Source organism: Acanthopagrus latus, chromosome 8 (genome assembly GCF_904848185.1).
Source record: "Acanthopagrus latus isolate v.2019 chromosome 8, fAcaLat1.1, whole genome shotgun sequence".
In the NCBI taxonomy this organism is placed as follows: domain Eukaryota; kingdom Metazoa; phylum Chordata; class Actinopteri; order Spariformes; family Sparidae; genus Acanthopagrus; species Acanthopagrus latus.
The window spans coordinates 7627842-7649594 of NC_051046.1; the positions used below are offsets into that span (position 1 = coordinate 7627842).

Here is a 21753-nt window from a genome sequence, read left to right on the forward strand (position 1 = left end):
AATCAATAAATGCGCAGAGAAGAGAGTGAGTAAACGAAAAATGGAAAAACACACCACTTGTACATAAAGGCTGAATCACAGGGACAAGAGCCTCAATTAATGAAATACTCAATCAATTAAAAAGATCCAGAGTTGAGTTCCTTACATTTGATGGTGAGTGAAATGAAACGGAGCAGCAAAAGGAGGATGATTAAGATGAAGCATCTCGACATGAAAATGAGAAAAGAAAGAATAAAAGATCAAGAGGTACAACACTGGCCGATACAGAATGAAACATCAAACAACAAACACAAGAGGGACAGGAGAGGATACGAGCTGAAAGGAAAGAAAAGAAAAGCTCTGGATGGCGTGAGTGAAAAAAAGATCAAATGAGAGACGGGGAGTAAGGAGAAAAAAAAAAAGAAAGAGGAGCAACGAGATTAAAAAGAAAAGGGACGAGAGTGAGAGGATACTGTATGTCAGCTGAGATTTGTCGAGGTGAGCCGGGGTTCTGAGATCAAAATAAAAAAAATAATAATAAAAAACACCACCCCGCAACAGGGGAGATTTGTGTGATGACTGTGGAACATGTACAAACATAATCAAATAGAGAAAAGAGGCGCTGCTGAGATGGGGAGAGAGGTGAACCATGGGAGATGTTTCAAAGGGCCCAAGGCCACCATCAGCATTCACACAATCTCCCATTCGGCTGATTCAGTGAGACAATGAGTGATTGACAGGCAGCTCTCTAAGCCTCAAACACTCACACACACATACACAGCACAGAGGGTGATGGGAGAATAATAATAATAGCGAGGCCGTCTGTCTTAAATGCTTCCGCATAATGAGATAATTCTGACGTTGCTTTTATGCGTGTGTATGTGTTTGTGTGAAAACATGAAGGTTGCTCTCAGCCAACATTGCTTTGTATGCTTTAGAAGGGAAATCTGAAGTACAATACAATAGGCCGACCCTCTTACCTGCCTGTTTTTTTGCTATGACCCCCACATACATTAGCTGTGCTTCTGAAAATATGAGTGTTTTTGCTAAATGTGCATGGAAAAAAGGAGACGAAAGCAACATCCGTAGAACTATAGACAACTTTTCTGGACACAACATACATGCTGATTTGCACAAAATAGTTACTCTACAAAACTACAACCCAAAACACAGTTAAACAAACCCTCTGTACAAAGTCAACCCTTTGTATATTACTATTTCAAATACTTGAAGGTGCAATTTGCAATAATCAAACCTGCTGAATTCCTACACAGAAAAAAAGATGGGGGGGCAACACGTCAAAATCAATGAGCGGTCCAGACTGGGAGCGTGAAGCACAAGGGAAGCGTTGGTGTTCACTGCGCTAGCAAGGGAGTTTTGGATCGGGATGCGCTGGGGCTAGCTGGTTAGCATGCTTAACATGCTTTGCCACACAGTACATAGACAATGTCATAAGACTTTTTGGAAGTTTGGAATGTTTTCAAAAAAAATTCTTACACATTGCACCTTTAATAGTGAATCATCAGACGACGCTGATTATCAAAATTTCTCTCAGCATCAACCCTGTCACAAAATATCCTCAAACAAATGCACGTTCACAATTTTTAAACATAAACATCACATATTTAAATAGTATTTTCCACGACCAGACCACTAGATCACTACAAGCAACCTAAGATTATACCATGATTTCAGTTTGGGGGAACTCAGACACACAGGAGGGTTGCAGGTCCAATAACAGATGCATGATATCTCCAACAAAAAGACAATGACTGCTACTACATCTGTGGAAAATGATATCTACGCAACTACAATACAGAAAACTCCACATTACTAACTTTAGGAACTACTTCTGCATTCTACAGCACTGCTTCTTTGTCTCACCTCGTGAAAAGTGACTGCGTACTTATTACTGAGCCTGAGCTTCCTGTTACGAATCCTTTTCTAGGAAAGCAGTGAAGAGATGCAGAGTCATGCACTTATGTCACCGTGTGTGTTTTTTGTGTGTGCGTGATGGTGGTGGCGTGGTCGTCAAAGACCAACGATGAAAAAAAACATTTTCAAAACATACAAGTGTCACTTCCAGTTGAAACACAGCGACCACATTGACAAGTATATCTAAACACACACACACACACACACACACACACACACACACACACACACACACACACACAGAGCCTGACCAGAGTTAAGTGTTCCAGTCTGGGTGAAAAGTTTGAAAGAGGGCAAAAACAAGAGGGACGCTCTCTTTAGTCCAGGGAGAGGAAGAGTACACAATATCTCTTATCACTGCTTTAAAATGTTAAACAAGAATGACACAAACATATAAACACTAATAAATATTATACATCATTATCTTCTTACAGTAACAAAGCCATGCCCTGTCATGTCTGTAGACCAGAAATCACCACAGTTTGTGTATGAGTAACAAGTCCTTTAATGTAACTTCCAGTAGTCTTGAGTCACAGTTATTAACCGACCCTTGATTTATCACACTTTGACACGTGAATTACCAAACTAATAAAACCTATTAAACTGAAAATTAAAAATAATTGGATCCATGAGTCGTTTGTCTGGATGTGTTAGACTGTGGAGAGTTGTTGGCTTGATGAATTGGATGTAAGAGTGCGTCCCAAAGGGATCCGGGGAGGTGGTTTCGCTCTGAACATCTCGACACCGAACACAGAACTCGGTCCTGGGCTAAGCTAATGGTCACCGCCTGTCAGAGCCTGTTCGCCTCGGGGCTGAAGGCAGCGGGTTGGAACCTCTTGTGGGGTCACGGCTAATTCTCTTTGCATCTTGCATAATACCTGCCGGCGGCTAGGAATCCTGCTGAATTTATCTGAGGAAAAGTAAGACTGCTCAGGGCCTTTAGCTCATCGGGATGGGCGGCATACAATTAGTGACATTTTACCACTTGAGGCTTCGGTGGAGTTGGTGGATATTTTCTTCTAAATTCAACTTCAAGCCTTGTTGTGGAAGAGAAAATGTCATCAAATCAAAAGTGTTCTATTACTTAAGTTTAAATGACAATAAAAGCAACTCTTAAAAGAACCATATCGATTTTTATCTTATACAAAACATATGCAAGAAAATACAAACTGCAGTAGCGTGATTTATCCCCATGGTGGAACAAATTAAATCATATTCTGGGGTGTGCTACTAAACACATTTTCTCTTCCATATGCCGCCGTGCCTCTTCTTATCCTTCATTCTTAAACATATATGCCAGCTCACTGCCAAGCCCTACATATCTTTTTTATCTCACATGGTAATGAGTGACCTTCTAGCTGACATCCGAGGGGCTGATGATATCAAGTCCTTCTCTAACTGGGGAATGATTTCTCTTTATGAAGATTGATGAGGTGACAGCGCATGGAAAAGTTTGAAAAGAGCCTCCGCCATCTGCTAGACTGCATATTATTCACAGAGTGCATGCAGTTATTGTGCAACCCTGTGGAATAAGTCAGAATATAATGGAAAAAAAAAAAAAAAAAAAAAAGCTTCAAGACAGGAGTCACGTGAGGTGATGCATAGGGGCCAGACGTCATACCTTGGGCTGGAGATTTGGATGCAGCAGGACGTATCCGTTGGGGTCGATGGCAAAGTAGTATCCGTTTGGACCAATCTGGAGATCAACAGAGGAGGAGGACATTTAATTGTCTGTCCAGAAAAAAACACATGGTGCCAGTAAATCCAGTGCAATGAAAAGACAGCTGTTAGTGGCTGTCAGAAAGTGTGTCAAATACAGGTCTCAGCGGTCCCCCCAAAAACCCACAGGGGCTGTAATTAATGACAGAGGCTTTATTTTCATATAGACATTATTTATCTGATGGGATCACATCACTCACTAATTGCACCAGATGGAAAACTCCCGTCTTTACAGCTGGGCATGTCACAGAAACCTGGGTTTGAGAAATGTATTAGTCCGTGTTTATGTGATCACATATGGGTGTTGAACTCACCGTGAAGCGTGGTGTGAGCTTCTTGATGTCATCCAGAGACACGTCGATCCCCATCACGCCCAGAATCAACTGATTCTGGTGCTGAGGGGGAAAAGTGTGAGAGAAAAAAGAAGAGGTGAAATTCATTTTCGTTAGGTACCGCTCCCGCGGACTCCCAATCATTGTGTTGTTCAAGCCTTTATGTGCCGCACCTCGCCGTTTCTGTCATCTTTGGTCTTTGTTTTATTGAAGACGGGAAGCGTCCCGGTGATGACCAGGCCCAGTTCCTGATGGAGAGTCAAGAGAAAGCACCATTCATCTCAGTAATCTTGTCAAGTTGAAATTAACATGGCAGGAACAATTTGTCTGTGTTATTTAAAGGTGAATTATGTAAGATAGAATGACCGTCTTTGAACAGAGGAGGTGACCTAAGACATTACTTATCACACACCTACAATGCTGTACTGAGTTCTCTCCCCAGACAGCTTAACAACCATTCACACCTGGGCTCACCTAACCTTAGCAACCCACATGAGGGCTGATTTGAAAAATGACCCACAAGTAGCCCTAACGATTGTGAAACTCAAGAGCTCAAACGTGTAAGGACACTCCCACACAGCATTTAAAGCCTGCAACTCCTCTCTAAAGCCTGCAACTCCTCTCCAGTTAGTTAGACCCGAAGAAGCCTCTTGGACAGGAGGTGAAACGTCTTTATCAAACTGAAACAAGTCCAGTCGCCTATGATACGCCCATGAGCACCTAGATCTATCACGAAGTTGATGACTGAGAACTTTCATCAACATATGTAAGAATTCAAACTTTAATTACAGAAGCAATTCACTCATAAATAAGTTCTAATGTCTGTGTTTTGTGCTGCAGAGGTATCTGTTGCAATTAGCATGCTAGCCAGCTAGCTCTATCCCATCCTGATGCAAAGCTCCTGGTCTAAGGATGTAAACGCCAACACGTCCCCGGTTCTGTGAGCTCCCAGTCTGGATCTCTTGCTGCATTGCTCGCTGAGCTAAGTTGCTAATGGACGCTACAGTTAACAGCAGTTAGCAGGTGGCCAATTCTTATAAAATAAAATAAATTACATTAAATTGCCATACCAAAGCGTCGAGGTATACATTAGTCCACTGGACTTGTTTGGCCTGCTTGTCAGCCAGAACCATTGGTCTTCCCAGGACATCCAGGTACTCCTAAAATTGGACAAACCGCATATTTTCCACGTTAATGCTTCCGTGCTGGCAGATTGTTAAGTTCTCAATGAATGTTGTGAAAAACAATAAACCATGCTCCAACCTGTGTGTTTATTCTGATGGCTCCAATAGAAGGAATCTCATAGAAGTAACCTGGATACATGTAATGAAAACCAAATGCTGCAGTCACTCAATGAGATATAACAACAGGAAGCTCACAGCATCTTAAGCTTAGCCTACTGTGTCATGATGTCCAGACTTTTTACTTGTGGATGTGTGAGGGGATTCTCTACTGATTCATCTATCATTAACCACTTAAACGTTTTCTCCCCATTCTTCCTCAGGGAGATTAAAGTGCAGTCATCACTGTTTGAGCTGCTAATGTTTCCGGCCAAGGACCTTTCAGCAGGGAAGAAGACAAAGAGGCTTGATGGTAGCTCCGCTGTTTCTAAAACGATGTTCATTATCACACCACCACCCTGTCTTCTTTCAACACTTTCCTGTACTTTATGTTTTATACCACCCGTAACCCAGCTGAGTAGGTTGAAACAAAATATCAAAGGTATTTGAAATCACTACAAACATCGAACAAGCACAACTTCATCTAACACAAGGATTGTAACAAAATGATAACAGTTTTGGTGATTTGTGATCTAATCCGTACAGTACCTTTGTTGGAACAGGCCATCCACTGAATGGGTCCTTTATCATAGTTGTGCTGTCCTACTGAGAAAGTGAAGATCCTCACCTGCAGCATGAGATTCAATTGAACAACATTTATCGACACATAACCAAAATACCCTGCTGGAAAAAACAGCATAGACCAGCACCAAAACACAACATTTGATGGTCTATGCTGTTTTCCAGCATGGTATTCTTTGTATTTCTGGAAGAATAAGTGTCTTTGAACAATTTCATTCAACATTCATTTTTAGTCAATCAATGATTGTCTTATGTGCTCTGAATATTATCACGATTACTGTGTTTTCACCTGTTCCTGATTTGAGTGTCTGGAGAATGAGTCACATCTCAAGTCACTTCCTCTGATTGCTGCTCCTGATATAAGAGGTCTGGATACCTCCCTCGTTCCCTCTCTGTCTGCTGTGCTCCCAGCCAGCAGCGTTTCAATATGCTTATTTATTCATTTAGATTTGGTTTAATGTGGTTCAACAAAATGTTATTTAAAATCTTTGACTCCCGTCTGAGCCGGGTTGTGACATCATGATGAGGTGTGTGCACAGTCTGCTCCCATCCTCAACCTTATGCATGTGCACATTTGTGATCTGTGGGTGTGTGTGTGTGTGTGTGTGTGTGTGTGTGTGTGTGTGTGTGTGTGTGTGTATGTGAATAGGTCTTTGTTTCACACATGCAAGAAAAACCCTCATCTGCATAAACTTTTGGGTATGAGGAAATGCACATGGAAGCTGTGACCCAAAGGGAGCTCCAAAAAGCTGAGTCTAATAAAAACTACAGCAGGAGCACAGCCAAATAGATAAAAGCAAACACTGTGTGTGTGTGTGTGTGTGTGTGTGTGTGTGTGTGTGTGTGTGTGTGTGTGTGTGTGTGTGTGTGTGTGTGTGTGTGACCAACATACCTTTTTGTCAGCATTGTACTTCTCCAGTATAGCCTGAGCTCTTTCCTCTCCTCCATCAGTAAACAGCATGATGATCTTGTTGCAGTTTGCTCTGCTCACATTAGTCTAGTCGAAGGAAAAAAAAAAACAAAGAACATCAGGATCAACTTATGTGATTTTTTTTTTTCCTTTTTCACCCAGGTGATTGAAAGCAATATTCCACTGTAAATATGCACGATTCCAGGATAATGAACCCAGTTATCTTGGGTGAGCTCCAGAACTTTTCTATTTCCATCACAGACAAATTCAACTCCACAGGAAAACAAACTTTTGATTTGGGTGAGCCAGCTTCCTCTAGTGATATCCTCATTTGTCCAATCAGCTTCAAATTACTGCTAACAAAGTGTAAACCAGTTCTGGTCTATTCATACCTAAGTCTGCCACACACCTTAATCTACTTTATCATTATAACTCTGTGGATGACAAAGTTCAGAGTTCATCACATATATCATGTTAGGCGTTGCTGCACAATAACACCGCTGGAGGATGCTACTTTTCATTTCAATGCAGTCATTCCTCTGTGACAATCTGATATTTGCTCCACTAGTTGGACAGTTGAGACGAGGTAACACATTCGGCCAGCAGATGGCAGTGAAAGACAAAGGTCTGCTGCTGCTGCTGCTGCTGCTGCTGGTGGAAATATGGAGGCATCAAAGGCAACATTCATTCAAAACTTGCTCTGAGCCTCTTTTACACTCAGAAGAGAAAGAAATGACACTTATTTTTTTTTTTTTGGTTAACCAAAAGAGAAAACTTTTTATCTCACCGCAGAGAGCTGCCTAAAAGCAAACTCGAAGCCTTTTGTGTAGTTTGTGATGCCTTTGGCCGTGATGTTCTGCACGGCGTCCTTCAGCAGCTTCTTGTTCCTTACGTTGGCTTGGACCAGGTGGTTGAAGCACGCCGTCTCCTTCACCCTGGTGTTGAACTGGGAGGCAACAAACGCAAAAAAAAAAAAAAAAAAGAGTCAGGGGCCCACAAATTATTCATACGTACATGTGTGCGTCTGAAACAATTGGGAGGAACGTGGCGCAGACACGCACACAAACACTCCCACCTGGCCTTGGCTGTTATCAGGCAGCGGTAAACAGACACATTCATCAAGCCCCACTAATTGCTTCACATCCTCCACAAGCTCAACGATTCGGTACCCATGGAAACAAGATTCTGCTATATAAGAACAAGGTTAGGCAGCAACACCATCTTTTTTTTTTAAAAGGTGAGACCTCCTCATTTCCACACCTCAGCACACATATGCACACACTCCGCCCGGCATACAGCAAAAAAGCCTGCTTCCCTTCTATGCCGCGCTGTGCTCCAGGTCTAACAGATGGTCCCTATTTTCACTGTTAAACGAGCGGAAGCTTTCGGATCGTCCAGCAGTGAACAGAGAGGGCAGATTCAAAGAGCTCTGAATGGCAATAAGTAGAAAAAAAACCTGACAGAATATAATGTAATATATAGAGGACATGGGACAGCGGTATAGTACCCCAGCACAGCTACTGTGTTGCAGAACTCTTCTAAAACAATACCACACCTCATCGATCTCGACTAATCAATGTGTCTCTGTGAGACGGCCAATAGGGGAGGCTGGAAACACTGATCTACACCGACAAGAAAGGAGGCAAAAAAAGAGACTTGGCTGCATGTGAGTGGGCGTATTTCCAATGAGCCTGATAGCCTTGAAGTTCCCTTCAGATTGACAATAACAGACACACACATCTGTGGCGGACTGAGAGGCGAAGTGACGACAGCTGCGGTTCGACAAAAAGGACCGGATCAAGGCGACGGGACATAAACACACACAAACTCGCATTCACAGACAAGCGTGGGTTCACGTGATTTGCCCTCCGTGGAGCAGTCAAGGATCTTTTATCGCCTAATCTATTAAAAGGAGAAGTGAGGAAGGTGAGACGGGAATGTGGGAGGGTGAGGAGCGGAAAGTGACGGGAAGAGGACGGAAAAAGGAGGAGGGGGGAGGGTGTGAACGCGGGACTTAAAAGCGGTAAAAGCGAGACGGCGTGTGATATACTGAAAATAATGAGCTCACGTAGTGTAGGTGACACATCGATCATGTTCTGATTACAGAGATTTTAGTAGATAAGCCCAGTGTGATGTAAATGAAAGAGGGAAAAAGAACTATTGTGAGAGTCGTCTTCGTAATGTTGTGTTACTGGCCTTGAACACAAATGCGAATACAATCTACTACAAATTCTGCTGTTCCCTTGTGATCCTATTACAACAGCTCTGTTGTGTGAGTCTGCGAGTGTGTGTGTGTGTGTGTGAGAGATGGTCCAGGCTTTGGGAATGGATTAGCGATGACACAAGAGAGAAGGCTAATCGTCAAGCTCTAATCCCGCCGGACACTCTCCTGCACCGGTTTGGTGCTCTGGCTTGCCCACTGGACGTGACGGTAGCTAACAGCACTGACGCCGGCTAAAACACTGGCTGAGCAGGCCGGATAAAACGACGGAGGCTCATTGAGGCGGGAGGGTGAGGAGAGGCGAGAACACAGGCGAGAAGAGAAAAAAAAAAAATAGGGAGGGTGAGCAAAGAGAGGGAGAAGAACGAGGGGGAAGGAACAGCTATCAGCATTCCCCTGACCTGCCGGGCTGCCGAGGAAGTGTGCGAGCATCTTCCATGACCAAATGCCAACTTAGTCCCTGGGCTACTGTTAATGAGGAGGGATTTATGGGTAATATCAGAGATTAATGATTTAGTGTCAGGTTACAACACCCTCAGGGCCAGACATAGGGCGCCGTGGATGTCTATGAGTAAGCGAGTCGGTGTCAGAAAGAAATAGGTAGAGAGAGACGATGACACAGAAATGACTAATGAGTTTTGTCAGGGCAATTAATGGACACCAAGTCACACTGTTAAGATCTGAAAACAAGGGAATATTGTAAAGAAAATGTCAAGATGGAGCGAGACATGTGAGGGGTCGCATGATACATACAGGTTTACAGACAAGCCAGGTTGACCAAACGTGTAAGAGATTAGTGAAAGTGACTCTTACGACCCAAACTCTGTTGCAAACATCCATGAGATACAACTTCATTCAGTCCTATACACAATATAGATTTAGTTTCCATGTTTCAATATTTTATGCACGTGAGATAATAATCAGAGCAACCAGCCAAACAGACCAGCCTGTATTGTAAGGATAGGTAGGTCACCAACATGCAACTCTGTTATCTCCTGACACCCACCGCGCATAAAGATACACGCAACTCACCCAACGACCATCATTATCGGCGGGTCTATGGGCTTTTCTGAAGTAATGTTCATGCATTTACCTTGGACCTTTATGCTAATATTTTCATTGGTTCTACTAGCTCTAATATACCTTCAAGGCAGGAGGTTTGTATAATCTCTGACTGACAGGCAAATTGTCAGAAAATGGACTGAGGTCTTTCAGCAAACTCCCACAGTGGCTGCACTCGGAAGCTCATCGCCATCAGCGCGTAAAATGATCTAGATGCCTGCATTCGACATGATTGACTCTCACAACTAGTCTGTGAAGTATGTAGATTCACAGTTTCCAGATATTTACTATATCATTTACATTCCAGTCTCTACAACAAGCCCACATAACAACCCTGAACATGAAAAACATGAATTATCGGGGGCGAGGTAAGTTTTGGCATGGTCTGTGTGTCTGATCGCCATCATATTGTTTTGCTGCAATAAACTGCCATGAACCGCAACCGAACAAGTTTCAAGGTTTATCTAGAACAGTGTTTTTCAAACCTACCACACACCGGATTTCAAACGATCAGCTCGTCGTCGAGCCCCTTCACTTGAACCAGGTGTGTGGAGGCGGGGAAACAGGACCAGGACCAGACCAGCAACGTCTCTGTGTTCCAAGATGTGGTGAGGATGGTGTTATTGCAACCAACAGAAATACAAGCCAAAGATAACAAACATGACAATCTAGAAAATGTAATTAATTTTAGGTACTGAATTATCCTCTTAGCCCCGAGTGCCTCGCATCGTCCTTGGACCACTAACGCATCACTCCCACATCGCTGGAGCAGGCGAGGAGGAAAACAATTTAACCAGACGAACAGAAGAAGTTCTGAGTCAAAACTGCAGTTGAACTTTTTGAACTAATCACTCTCACTCTGTCTCGCTTTCTAAGACGCACACACACTGACACACACACAGAGCGCCCCGACAGATTCCGATAATTGCACGTCTTTGCAGAATCACAAGTCCACCGTGAAACAGAATACATTGTGCCCAAGACAAAGGGTCCCTGGAGAGAGGAAACAGACTCTGAATGGCTGTCTTTGTGCGAGGAAAAACGAAGACGGCTCCAATCTCGATAAAGACCCATCTCAATAAACACCTCCACAGGCGCCAATCTACGCATCACGCAGCCTCCTGATTGGCTCTTTTTCCTGAGTGTAATCACAAGCGCGAAGGGGCCCCGGAATAGATGGTCAGAGAATGAAACGGTGTAGGGGGGGAGAGAGCGATGGAAGTGATTGGTGGGCGTTAAAAGTAGAAATGAAGGGAGAGAGAGAAAGAGAGAGAGTCGGGCCGGTGGAAGGAGCAAAGTTGCGGTGTTGTGTATAGAGGAGTGGAGGAGGCGTACAGTGTGCAGGGAGATCATGCAGTGACACAAAGAGATGAATCAAGGTGTGTGGGGGGAATGCTGGGACTCAATGATGGAGGGAAAGGGTGATTGAGAAATCGAGGGGGTGATGAATGAGTGTTTCCCGGGGTCTGGCCCCAGTCGGAGGTGCAGCTGTAATCCCTTTAGGTGCAGTGGGAATGTGCGCACACACAGACACACACACACACACACACACACACGGGTAAGGAGGTGGGGGGCATGTAGTGCAGAGTTTTAATCCTGTACACCAAATAGAGCAGTGGGTATTTCATTAAAGGTCTTTTTCAGGGTGGCCAGGCCTGAGAGAAATCCATATTTCATTACCTGTCATCCATCTCTCTGCCTCTCTGCTGTGTGTGCGTGTGTGTGTGTGTGTGCTCGAGCAAGTGTTCACTGTACATTGTATTCATGTGTGTATCTCCATTTAAATCTATCCAGAGGGGCGCATGAATGGGTGTGTAAACAAACGAGCCCATTCAGGCGCACACATTCTGAATCCGCCTGTCACTCTGTCCCTTCGCTCAGCGTGCATCATGGCCCCCCCGTCGCCTCGCACAAACAGACCGCCCGGCGCTCGGCAAGCGGAGGGTTTAATACTCACATAAACTACATTGACGTAGTCGTCATCAGACAGAGTCTCCAGCATCTCGCTGACGGAGGTCCTGATCAGTTTGAGAGTCAGGCCCGACACGCTGCCGCTCCTGCAGCAGAAAGCGACAACAACACAAGACCTGAGAGCTTCTCACTGCAATCTGTCAGCTCGGTTCACGTCCTGCGAGATTTTGCTCAATGTAATTAGAAATGTGTCTGCTTTGGGAGATGCATTGCATTACGTGGCGGGAGGAGGGCATGTATCATAATCAGGGGAAATCATGACTGATGCGAGGAGGTTACGGATCAATGAGGTTAGGAAAGTAACTCACGCATCCACAAGGATTAGCATGTCTTTGGGCGAGGCGGCTCCTTGGATGTACCTGGATGGGTAGAGAAGCTTATCTAAGTCACACACACACACACACACACTCTGACCAACCATTAACACGATTATTCACTCTAATCACAATATTACACATGCACTACATCACGAAAACCCTTCAGATCAAAGCCTACTTTGTTAACTTTTTCAGGAGCTTTAAAGGAGCTCTGTGGAACTCGTGCTGGAAGCCGGACGTTTGCTTATGTTAACGGGCTCCTTTTTCTAAACTAACGTTAGCTGCTGTTGCTCTCTGTCAGCGGAGGGAGGCACTGAGACAAGGCAGGCCAGGTGCAGTAAGTCACTTCCGTCGGACTGTCCCAGAAAATCCTCCCAATTCCCTCACAAGGAAATTCCACAGTCCAGCAGCATTAAACAACTTAAGCAAATCCTTCACCGGGTTGTTTGGGCGACTTTAAGAGGCGAGGAAGGAATCATTTTTCATGCCACATTGCATTCCGCTCACACGTGGCCAATAAGAAAGCAATTAATACATACACATAGAGCCCCTTTAAACTCTGTTTCACAGTGATTATATTTTCTTGCAGTCTTCTTACCACGGCCTCCTGCGGACGTCGTACAGGTCGATTTTACTCGGGGTCTTCCGTGCATCCATCCAGGGAGAAGCTTCAGGAGGAGATCGAATACGTGTTAATTCCCTTTTCATTATCAAAAGAGAATGAGACAATAGTTCCTATTTCAGTTTGTTTCCTGACACCTCTGACTGTCTGACTGAAGTGTTAATCTGCAAATATTTGGCAATATGCGGTGTCATATTCAGCCCTGCAGTGTCTGGCCACTGTCAGTCACATTGTGAAGACAAGAGAGGACGCATTTTGGGAGGTTCTAAAAAAAAACATTAAAAAAATAAAGATAAAAAAAAATCTGTCACTTGTGTCACGATGACAGCTAGCTTACGGGATGGAATCTGACACCATCTACATTGAAACATGTTTAATTCACTGAAAAATATTTCACGAGGAGGTAAACAGCAAGTAAATGGGGTAAAATATTCATCTTGGATGCACGGCACGTAGCGCCGGATTCACTTGCTTTGACAGTCATCGGCTGCTTTCTATCTGTATGCTATTAGTGAGGGGCAACGTGAAAACAAGCCAGTATAAGAATGTGTGACTGCCTATCATGCATGCTAAGAGGTTAAAAAACAACTAAGAAAAAAGGAACAAAGAGGAATAGATTCAAGGCCAATGAAAATTCATGAATATTAGACATAAACTTTTCCCATGAAGAGATACGGAGTCTATGATGACAGGGAATCTCATGAATAGAAATGGCTTGGCAGGGAAAAACACTTGCGCCGGAGAGCCACGCCAGACTAATGCACTTTAAGATAGTATGACACCGTCAGTGGCACCACAATAAAAATCAGTGCAAGTCGAGCATCGGGGATTATTTGTTGAGCTGATTTATTTGCTCAGCGATGTGTTAATGAAGCAGAGGTGTGAGTATCCTCCCTGGCTGTTTGTCGTGGTGATTAAAAAAGCCACACGCTGTATCTTAGGTCAACCAAATTATAATCGGCTGATGAGGGCGCCTTGGGTTTGATAAGAGAGGGAGCACACAAGGCTTCAGTGTGATGTGTGATAGGGACAGATGACAAACAAGTCTGGACAAGGGGCTTTTTCTGCCTTGACAAATGACAGGCGAAGACAGATACAGTGTTTGTTTTTTACTCCATCTTATTTATTTATTTATTTTTTTTACCTGGGTAGTAGCGAGCCAGGCCTGTGGCGCTGCCAAACACCTGCCAGAGAAGGGTCGGGTCATCCTCCCTGTTCTTTTTAAACACCTCCTCCAGAGCTTCCGTCCAGTTCAGCTCATTCAGCACGATCGTGGCTGGAAATCCACACACACACACACACACACACACACGTCAGACGATAACAAATCAGTCATATCTTGTATTCAGTCTGATATTGCAGTCGGATCTTGATGTTCCATCTGCGAATGCATGCTTGTCTGTGAGCGTATTCTGCAGTAATGATCGCGGGATAAAGCATGAGTGTAAGAGAGGCCACTGTGGACTGTCACAGACATGTGGACATACCAGAATATCACATTCATTAGGATTCACACACACAGGCCCGCTCAGTGTCAGCCCACTCACCCAGCGGGACACATGAGCAAATATTGGGCCACCTCATACAGCCGGATGCCGGTGTTCAGTAAGAAACGCCGCGGAACAGTTTTCCGGTGAGTAACTGCGTTTAATTTGACCCGCGACACCCAACGCACGCGTGAGCATGTGCATGCGTTCGTATGTGTGCATGGGTGTGATTGATAGTGTGTGTTGTGGGAGGCAACAGGCATTATGGATGTAATGACACAGCACCCAGACAGCTCAGAGCCACATAACACTCACTATGATGGATGGAGACGCAGCACATGCTGCCCCGACTCTATCTTTGTTCTGTCTCTCTGCTGCTCATCTTCCTTCCTTCCATCCTTCCTTCATTTCTTCCTTCCTTCCTCCCTTCCTTCCTTTTTTAATACTACCGCAGTACTGTATATATGCTTTTCGGTGACTCATATGTGCATGTGTGCATGTGTGTGAGACATATTGGTATTGCGTATTGAGTGTGACATGGTCCATTGATGTGCAAAGCAAACACTGTTCATTTGCATGCATGCCTCTGGAGAGGGAGAGTTAATGAAGCCTCGGTTGCCAGGAGTGCATGTTTTTTTATTATAGAGAGAGGGAGAGAGAGCGGGGGAGAGCATGCAGTGTGTGTGCACAGTAATGTGTTTCCCTCATTAAGCACCGAACTTTAAAGGCAAAGGAAGAGAAAATAACAGCACACAGCCCCTCGTTAGAAATTGAGAAAATTACTAACTGTATGTGTGATTTTTTTTCCAGCGAAGAGTGATGAAGACAGACAAGTAGGTGGACGGCTTTCCACTCACAGGCCCACTCACCGCTATTTGGACAACAAGATCACTCGATAGTCAAGGAACACACACTGAAAAAGATATACGCGCACAGGCGATTGAGCTGAAGTGCAGTGATAAACAAAAATCTACCCCAGTTGTAATGTGTAGTTTTTTGAATGTTTCCATTAGTTTCGAGCACTCCTGAGTTAGTCATAATATTTAATAAGCTGCTTCATAAGGGATACAGTTTCCTCTAGTCGCCCATATTGCCACTGACACTAATGAATTCCCCGGCTGCACGCCGGCACGGCTTTGATGCCACACTGAATCTACACCCTGTGATGACTTCATCTCAGGGGGATATCAGGGTTGCAATATACTGTAATTAAGGAACAAATACAACATGGATTGGCTTTTTTAAAGCATTAAAGAGTGTGTTATTTTTTTCACAGTTTTAAGTAAGGATAAGGAGTCCATCCCGCCAATACACACAAACAATCATGTACTTTTTCAAAAGAACGCCAGCACTGCTGAAGAAAACTAAATCTGATACAGAGACGTTCAAGCCAGAAGTGACAGCAATTTCAAAAGAATAGTATTCAGATCCTTTACTGAAATAAAAGTCTTAATACCACACTGAGAAAATACTCCCAGTGTTTCCTGTATATAGGTTTCACTTGGGCAGCCTGCACAGGTAGATAAAATCAGACTTTCATTATTCCTCAGCAGTGGACATTCAGGGTCAGTATTGGCAAATTTAAAGTGGATTGATTGATTCACAAAGTCGGCTCATGCTAGAAGTAACATGCAAGAAATGAAAATGTTTATTTGGCTGAAGACATAGGAAAGTTCTCTGAAATCGTGAGTGAACACTCAATCCTTCAGTTTATCACAAGAAATTCCAAATCATTAATGTTGGAGGGAACACGGTCTTCGTGCGGCAGGAAGAGAACAATTGTAATATGAAAAGTGAGCACTAACTCAAGCTGTCAGACAAATGTGGGGAAGTAAACGGTACAATATTTACCTCCAAGATACCAAAAAGCAAAATTAAAACAGTAAGTTCCTCACATTTGTACTTTTACAGTACTGTTCGGTAAACTGCATTTTGTAACATTCCAGCGCTGGGTCATCCTGGAACGACTTTTTGTCTACAGTGAGATGAGAAGGCCAGCACCGCTTGTATGTCTAAACAATAACCAGAGCCAGCACGCCAGTTAGCTTAGCGAAGCACAAAAACTGTAAACAGAGAGAAACCTGGCTCGGCCCAAACGTAACAGAATCCTCTCCGTCTTTCCTCTTTCTCTGTCTGAGAGCTGTACTGTCTCTCCTGTCCACTCTTTTGTTCGAGGTTCAAGCTTTTTTCCTCATCACACACAGAGCACCGACCACAATATGCAGTGAAATGCACTTTTTTGGCGCTCCAGGGATTAGCTTACAGCTGGTGTTCTTTTGGAAGACTAAAACTAATTGTATTTTACTGTGTCCTGCTCCTGAGGTGACATATATATTGCATACACACATTTTCAGTGTCTGGATCCAAAAGCAACACCACACAATACAACCGTTTTCTCGTCTGTCTCTGTGTCTCCCACTCCCTCTGTCCTTCACCTGACCAACAGACGCAGCTGTTCTGATCCGACCGTCACCTGGCCGTCTGCTTTCCCTATTCTACGCTTGTCTTACATACGTGATGTGCTGCTGCCTATAGAAGGTGATTTCATAAACTTGCCTCCCACTTTACCCAGAAAATCCAATTTTCTCCAACTGAGCAAAGGCTATTCCTGGAACATTTATAGGGTGGAGATCAAATTGGAGAGTTGAAGCCTCAATAACGTATGAATCCTCTGTCTCTCTCTATCTCTCTTTTTTTTTTTTTAACCCCCCCAGGCATACAAAATACATGCTCCTCAGTGTGTGCCCATATCCAACATGGTGCATGCGCGAGCACACTCAATGACACACAGATGCTTCTCATCAATGAGGAGATTTGAAGGGAGCCCAGTCTAATATCTACAGTGTGTGTTGGGCTTTTAAGGAGGCGATGGGTCACTTATGGTGGCCCTGAAGGTCAGAACACAACATTACATGAAACACAACAACATCTCAGGAAACAGTAACATTTCACAATATTGAAAATGTCTGAGTGACATAGTTTTGTGTGACAGTTTTGTGTATTATTGTTGCGTTGTATGAAATGTTGTTGACCTTCAGGGCCACCTTAGTCAGTGCGTTTTTTGTTTTTTTTTCTCTCTTCATAAAAGCCATTTCATTTCGCTTTTGTGTGTGGAGCAAGTTTAGCTGTGCTACATTATTCATATCGCTGTGCCTAAAGTCAATGATCTGCATTACAAAACATTACAGGAGGTGATGCCTCTGCTGCGTCAGTGAATTTACGTCTTCAGATTTGCCCTGGAATAAAATGTGTTATGTAAATAAAGTTGCCTGGCCTTGAATAATATTCGTGCAGCACTTAATATTCTCACTGTTCTCACTCACAGTCAGTGAAGTTTGGGCACAACATGAGTCAGTTTCCTTTATCCCCCCGAAACGAGCCGACTGAAAAAGAATTGCATCTTTGCAAACTTGACATCACTGGGTCTTGCTGTTCACATAGGGACCCCTCTTTAAATAATACATGCCTAGCCCCTCCTTTTATCAGCACTACAGGCCCCCTTTTAATCTCAGCCAAACTAATTGAACCTAAATCCTCAAACGCTGTCTTAACGTCAAAATAAACTTGCATGGATGAGCTTTTGTGCTACCTGCTTTGGGTCCTCACATATTCCAAACACACCTATAGTTTTGTTTCATCTCACTCTGATCAGACTTCAGTTCTGGATAGGTCCCAGCGGCTCAGCGTATCCATGCATACTTATTAGAGGCTACCAATAAACAGCATGCTTGACAGAAACGGAGCGTGCGGAGTCATGGCACCGAGCCCAGATTATGGCCAGAGAGGTGCCTCGGGATAAAAATGACAAAGTCACAACGAGTTCAGAGGCGTGCTAATAAACCCGCCTTGCACTTTCGCGGATAACGGACCCCGACGGCAGCGTGTGCCCCTCCCCGTGCCTCATCTCTGGCCCTGTGTTCGGGGTCAGCGGAGAGGTGAAGTGTGTAACCTTGCGGCCAGACGGTTCCCCAGCAGGCTGAGGGCCATGCTGAGGAAGTCACTCCACTCCGCCGTCGCTCCGAGTCACTGCTGACGCACCACATCCCACCGCACGTTAATTAGCGAATATCCAAAAACATACACACATACACGCAGTTACCCGGCCTCACACAGCCACAGAAGCCAAGCAGCAACAGTGCAGCCTGCTGGTTTCAGAAACTATCCCGTAATTGGACTCATGTTCAGACCCATCATGAACCATGTGGCCCGGTGAAGCAACTTTGAGAGAAGCAACGAACGCCTTACTGCACACTCATTCCACGTCCGCGATCAGAGCATCACCCACGAGCTTAAAATGTAAAAAAGTAAAAGGAAAAAAAGAAACTGTTATAATTCATAATTCACACCATAGTTAAGATATTCTACAGACGATCCTTTAGTCATTGACATTCAGCTAGAGCTGTGCTAATGTCAGAGGGACTCTAGAGAATCAAATTATTCTGAACCACTCAAGGTAAATGTCAGCGCTTGATGAGGAAATGATCAGAAATGTACTTTTTTTTGACAAACAGGGCAAATACACTCTTTAACAGATGCACATACATGTATGTTTCATGACACAACATGAAGCACTCACAGAGCCATCAAACAGAGACTGGCCCGGATTCTATTTTACACTTAATTAATCTATACTTTGTTGAAAAACTGGCTGGATGGATGGAACAAACTCCAAACAACAATGTAAAACTTTTCACCACCTTGTCTGAAACAGTCATTTCTTTTTTTCCCCTTCCTTTTCCTTATACCTTTTTCAGCCTTTGTAAAACAACTTTTATGTCATTCCATTAATGTCATTATTTGTTGCTCTGTTAATGCTGCATTCCATTGCACAATGATCAATAGTTCAAAGTGGGTATTTCTCAACTTCCGATCTAAAATGTGTCCCAGCTTGGCACAACACGGACACCCGCAGCAAACGGCTGTTTGTGCGTCAAGTCTCAGAACTTCACAGGAAACTGATTTAACAAAGTAACACACACAAGAAAAGAGAGGAGGAGGCGGCTCACACTGCAATCTTGCAAAGACTTCTATGAAGCACACATCAACTGGACTGGATGTTTCAGGACACAAGAGCCAAAGTAAAAATCAATGAAAAGGAAATTGTTCACTCTGTTTCTGATTTGGAATTCTGACTTGGATAACAGTCGAATACAGCTGTAGAAAACTTTTATTTGCATTTTGGAAAGTGGCAAACTTGTTTTTTTTTCTGTTGTCATTTTCAGCTGTAGCGGTAACATTTAAAGATATAATAAAGTATAGTAGAACATGGTGGTCTGACCTATCTGACGTTTCTGCTGTGAGTATTCCAGGTATCTGTGTTGCTTTGCTAGCATCTAGGATATTTACCCAGCGGAGACATGTTATGCTGCTACTCTGCTGTCTTTCCCTTCAAAACACTGTCCTGTAAAGTACACGGTAAGCTGGATCACTGGCTTGAATTTATATTCATCATTCTTTCTTTTTATTCATGATTCTGCTTAAACGTTATTAATTCAAAGCCTCAGGACTCAAGGAAAAGGTTGATTTAAAAAAACTCTCTAACACTAAAAAAAAAAAAAAGAAGAATGATCGCTGTTGATGATGTTTGGAGCTCCATTCAGACAAAGCACACGTGAATTGATTTCAGTTGGAGGACTCTTGGTTCATTTACATCCCAAGGACACGCGGCACACCCAACAGACAGAGAACACAGTACAGGAGAAGATCTCATTATGTTGTATTGCTGTATCACTTTTTTTTTTAAAGCATTACTTAGCCAGGGGCAAATTTGCTGGAGGCACAATCTGTAAACAACATTTCATGATGGGTTGGTGTGTCAGTTGTAGCCATGGTTACCATTTGGGTCTGTGTGTGTTGGTGTGTGTGTTGGTGTTTGGTGTGCACTCACAGCCATCATAGATGTCCGTGGGGATGTGGACGGCCGTGTGGTTGTGATCAGTCAAACGTTTAAATGACGGGTCCTCTTTAAAGTCCGGTCGAATCCTGTATTTCCGTCCCTCCGTCTCATTTGCATCCAGCTGAGGGGGAGAAAATAAAAATCAAGATGCAGACAAGAATGCTGACCGGAAGGTTTATAACATCATACAAAGCCTCTTTATTCTTTTTTTGCTGAAGCATCACCGCGTTGCATGAAACAGGCTGTGGGTTTATTTGAAGGCACAGTCTGACTGTACATCCTCATCAACTTCTGTCTGGTGCGATAATGTCATCGCTGCAAATTTTCGCACCCTCCCAGCTCATTTGAGAAAAAAAAAAAACAGAAAATGCAGCATCGCTGACGATATGCTTAATAATATCCTGCTTTTTGTTGTTGTTGTTGTTGTTCATTCCTTATCATTTTCACTTGGGAGGAGGAGTGGCAGGTGACAGCCAGATTGTCTGTGCCCCCTCGTTGGAGATTTATAACTCCTGCCCCGTGCATTCGCCAATTTACATCAATGAGAGTGCGGCACGGTCAGGAAGATGTATGAAGAGAAAAGCATGACGAGATATGGAGGTAATGCAGGGTGGAGAAGGGAACTGAGGTAGTGAGGTGGAGAGGGAGAGGGAGAGGGAAAAAAAGCAGGAGAGGGGAAGGGAGGGAGGGAGGGAGGAGGAGAGAGAGTGTGAACAGTTGCTTCCTAATAAAGCAACAGTGTAGCCAGCTCATACATCTCATCTGTCAATTAGAGGAGAAACATGGCAGAAACCTCTTCACCTGAGAAAAGGGTGGGAGGAGGGGATGACGGAGAGGAAGCTACTCCGGAAAGAAAAAAAAAAAAGCCCGGAGAAGAGGCAAAACGGGGAGGGATTGCAGTAAAAGAGGCTGAGGCAATAATAGAAAAAGAAAAACCAGGTTGCAGAGAAAAAGACGTGAACGTGGTGAATGAGGGGGGAAAAAGGGAAAAATGGAAGAGAGGAGGTGAAGAAGATGGGGAGGTGAACGGGAGGACAAGAGAGGGAGAGAAGGGTGCCGTTTGGCAAAAAGCGTATTAGCGGCCCGTGTCTGAGTGTGACCCGTTGGGGGGGCTTAAATGGAGGGCAAATAGGCGGCGGGGGAATAAAAAGCACACTCACATTGTCCTTCGCGTTGTAGTAGGCGATTTCATCATCCTGCAAACAAGTCGCACGGAAACACAAATATCATTTTGGCTGCTGCTTTGGGGTTATTGCACGGAGAAGCGTAACATTTATGCAGGCATGAAACGCTGACTACATTTTCTAAACACTTTCTTTGTTTCGTTGGCAGACAACTCCATTAGTGGGAATTCTCTAGTTTTATGCTAATGAAGACACTGGCCCCTTTGCTACCAATCGAATGAATACTGTATGAGTTAAGCTGAGTGTGTTCCTCTTT

At 43.9% G+C, this 21753-nt stretch overlaps 1 protein-coding gene across 4 annotated transcripts in view; it reads right to left on the minus strand.

Annotated features, from left to right (window-relative positions):
* Window positions 1-21753, minus strand: part of LOC119025044 (voltage-dependent calcium channel subunit alpha-2/delta-1) — a 68601-nt gene that overhangs the window by 20814 nt on the left and 26034 nt on the right. For all 4 annotated transcript variants that reach the window (XM_037108341.1, XM_037108339.1, XM_037108342.1 and 1 more), the window contains exons 5-18: window positions 21474-21509; window positions 20305-20434; window positions 14075-14206; window positions 12907-12976; window positions 12300-12350; window positions 11978-12077; window positions 7525-7683; window positions 6720-6824; window positions 5795-5873; window positions 5229-5278; window positions 5036-5125; window positions 4139-4213; window positions 3948-4028; window positions 3536-3610 (exon numbers count right to left, since the gene is read on the minus strand). In XM_037108341.1, the coding sequence (XP_036964236.1) occupies window positions 3536-3610; window positions 3948-4028; window positions 4139-4213; window positions 5036-5125; window positions 5229-5278; window positions 5795-5873; window positions 6720-6824; window positions 7525-7683; window positions 11978-12077; window positions 12300-12350; window positions 12907-12976; window positions 14075-14206; window positions 20305-20434; window positions 21474-21509 (1233 nt within the window). The remainder of the gene's footprint in view (window positions 1-3535; window positions 3611-3947; window positions 4029-4138; window positions 4214-5035; window positions 5126-5228; window positions 5279-5794; window positions 5874-6719; window positions 6825-7524; window positions 7684-11977; window positions 12078-12299; window positions 12351-12906; window positions 12977-14074; window positions 14207-20304; window positions 20435-21473; window positions 21510-21753) is intronic.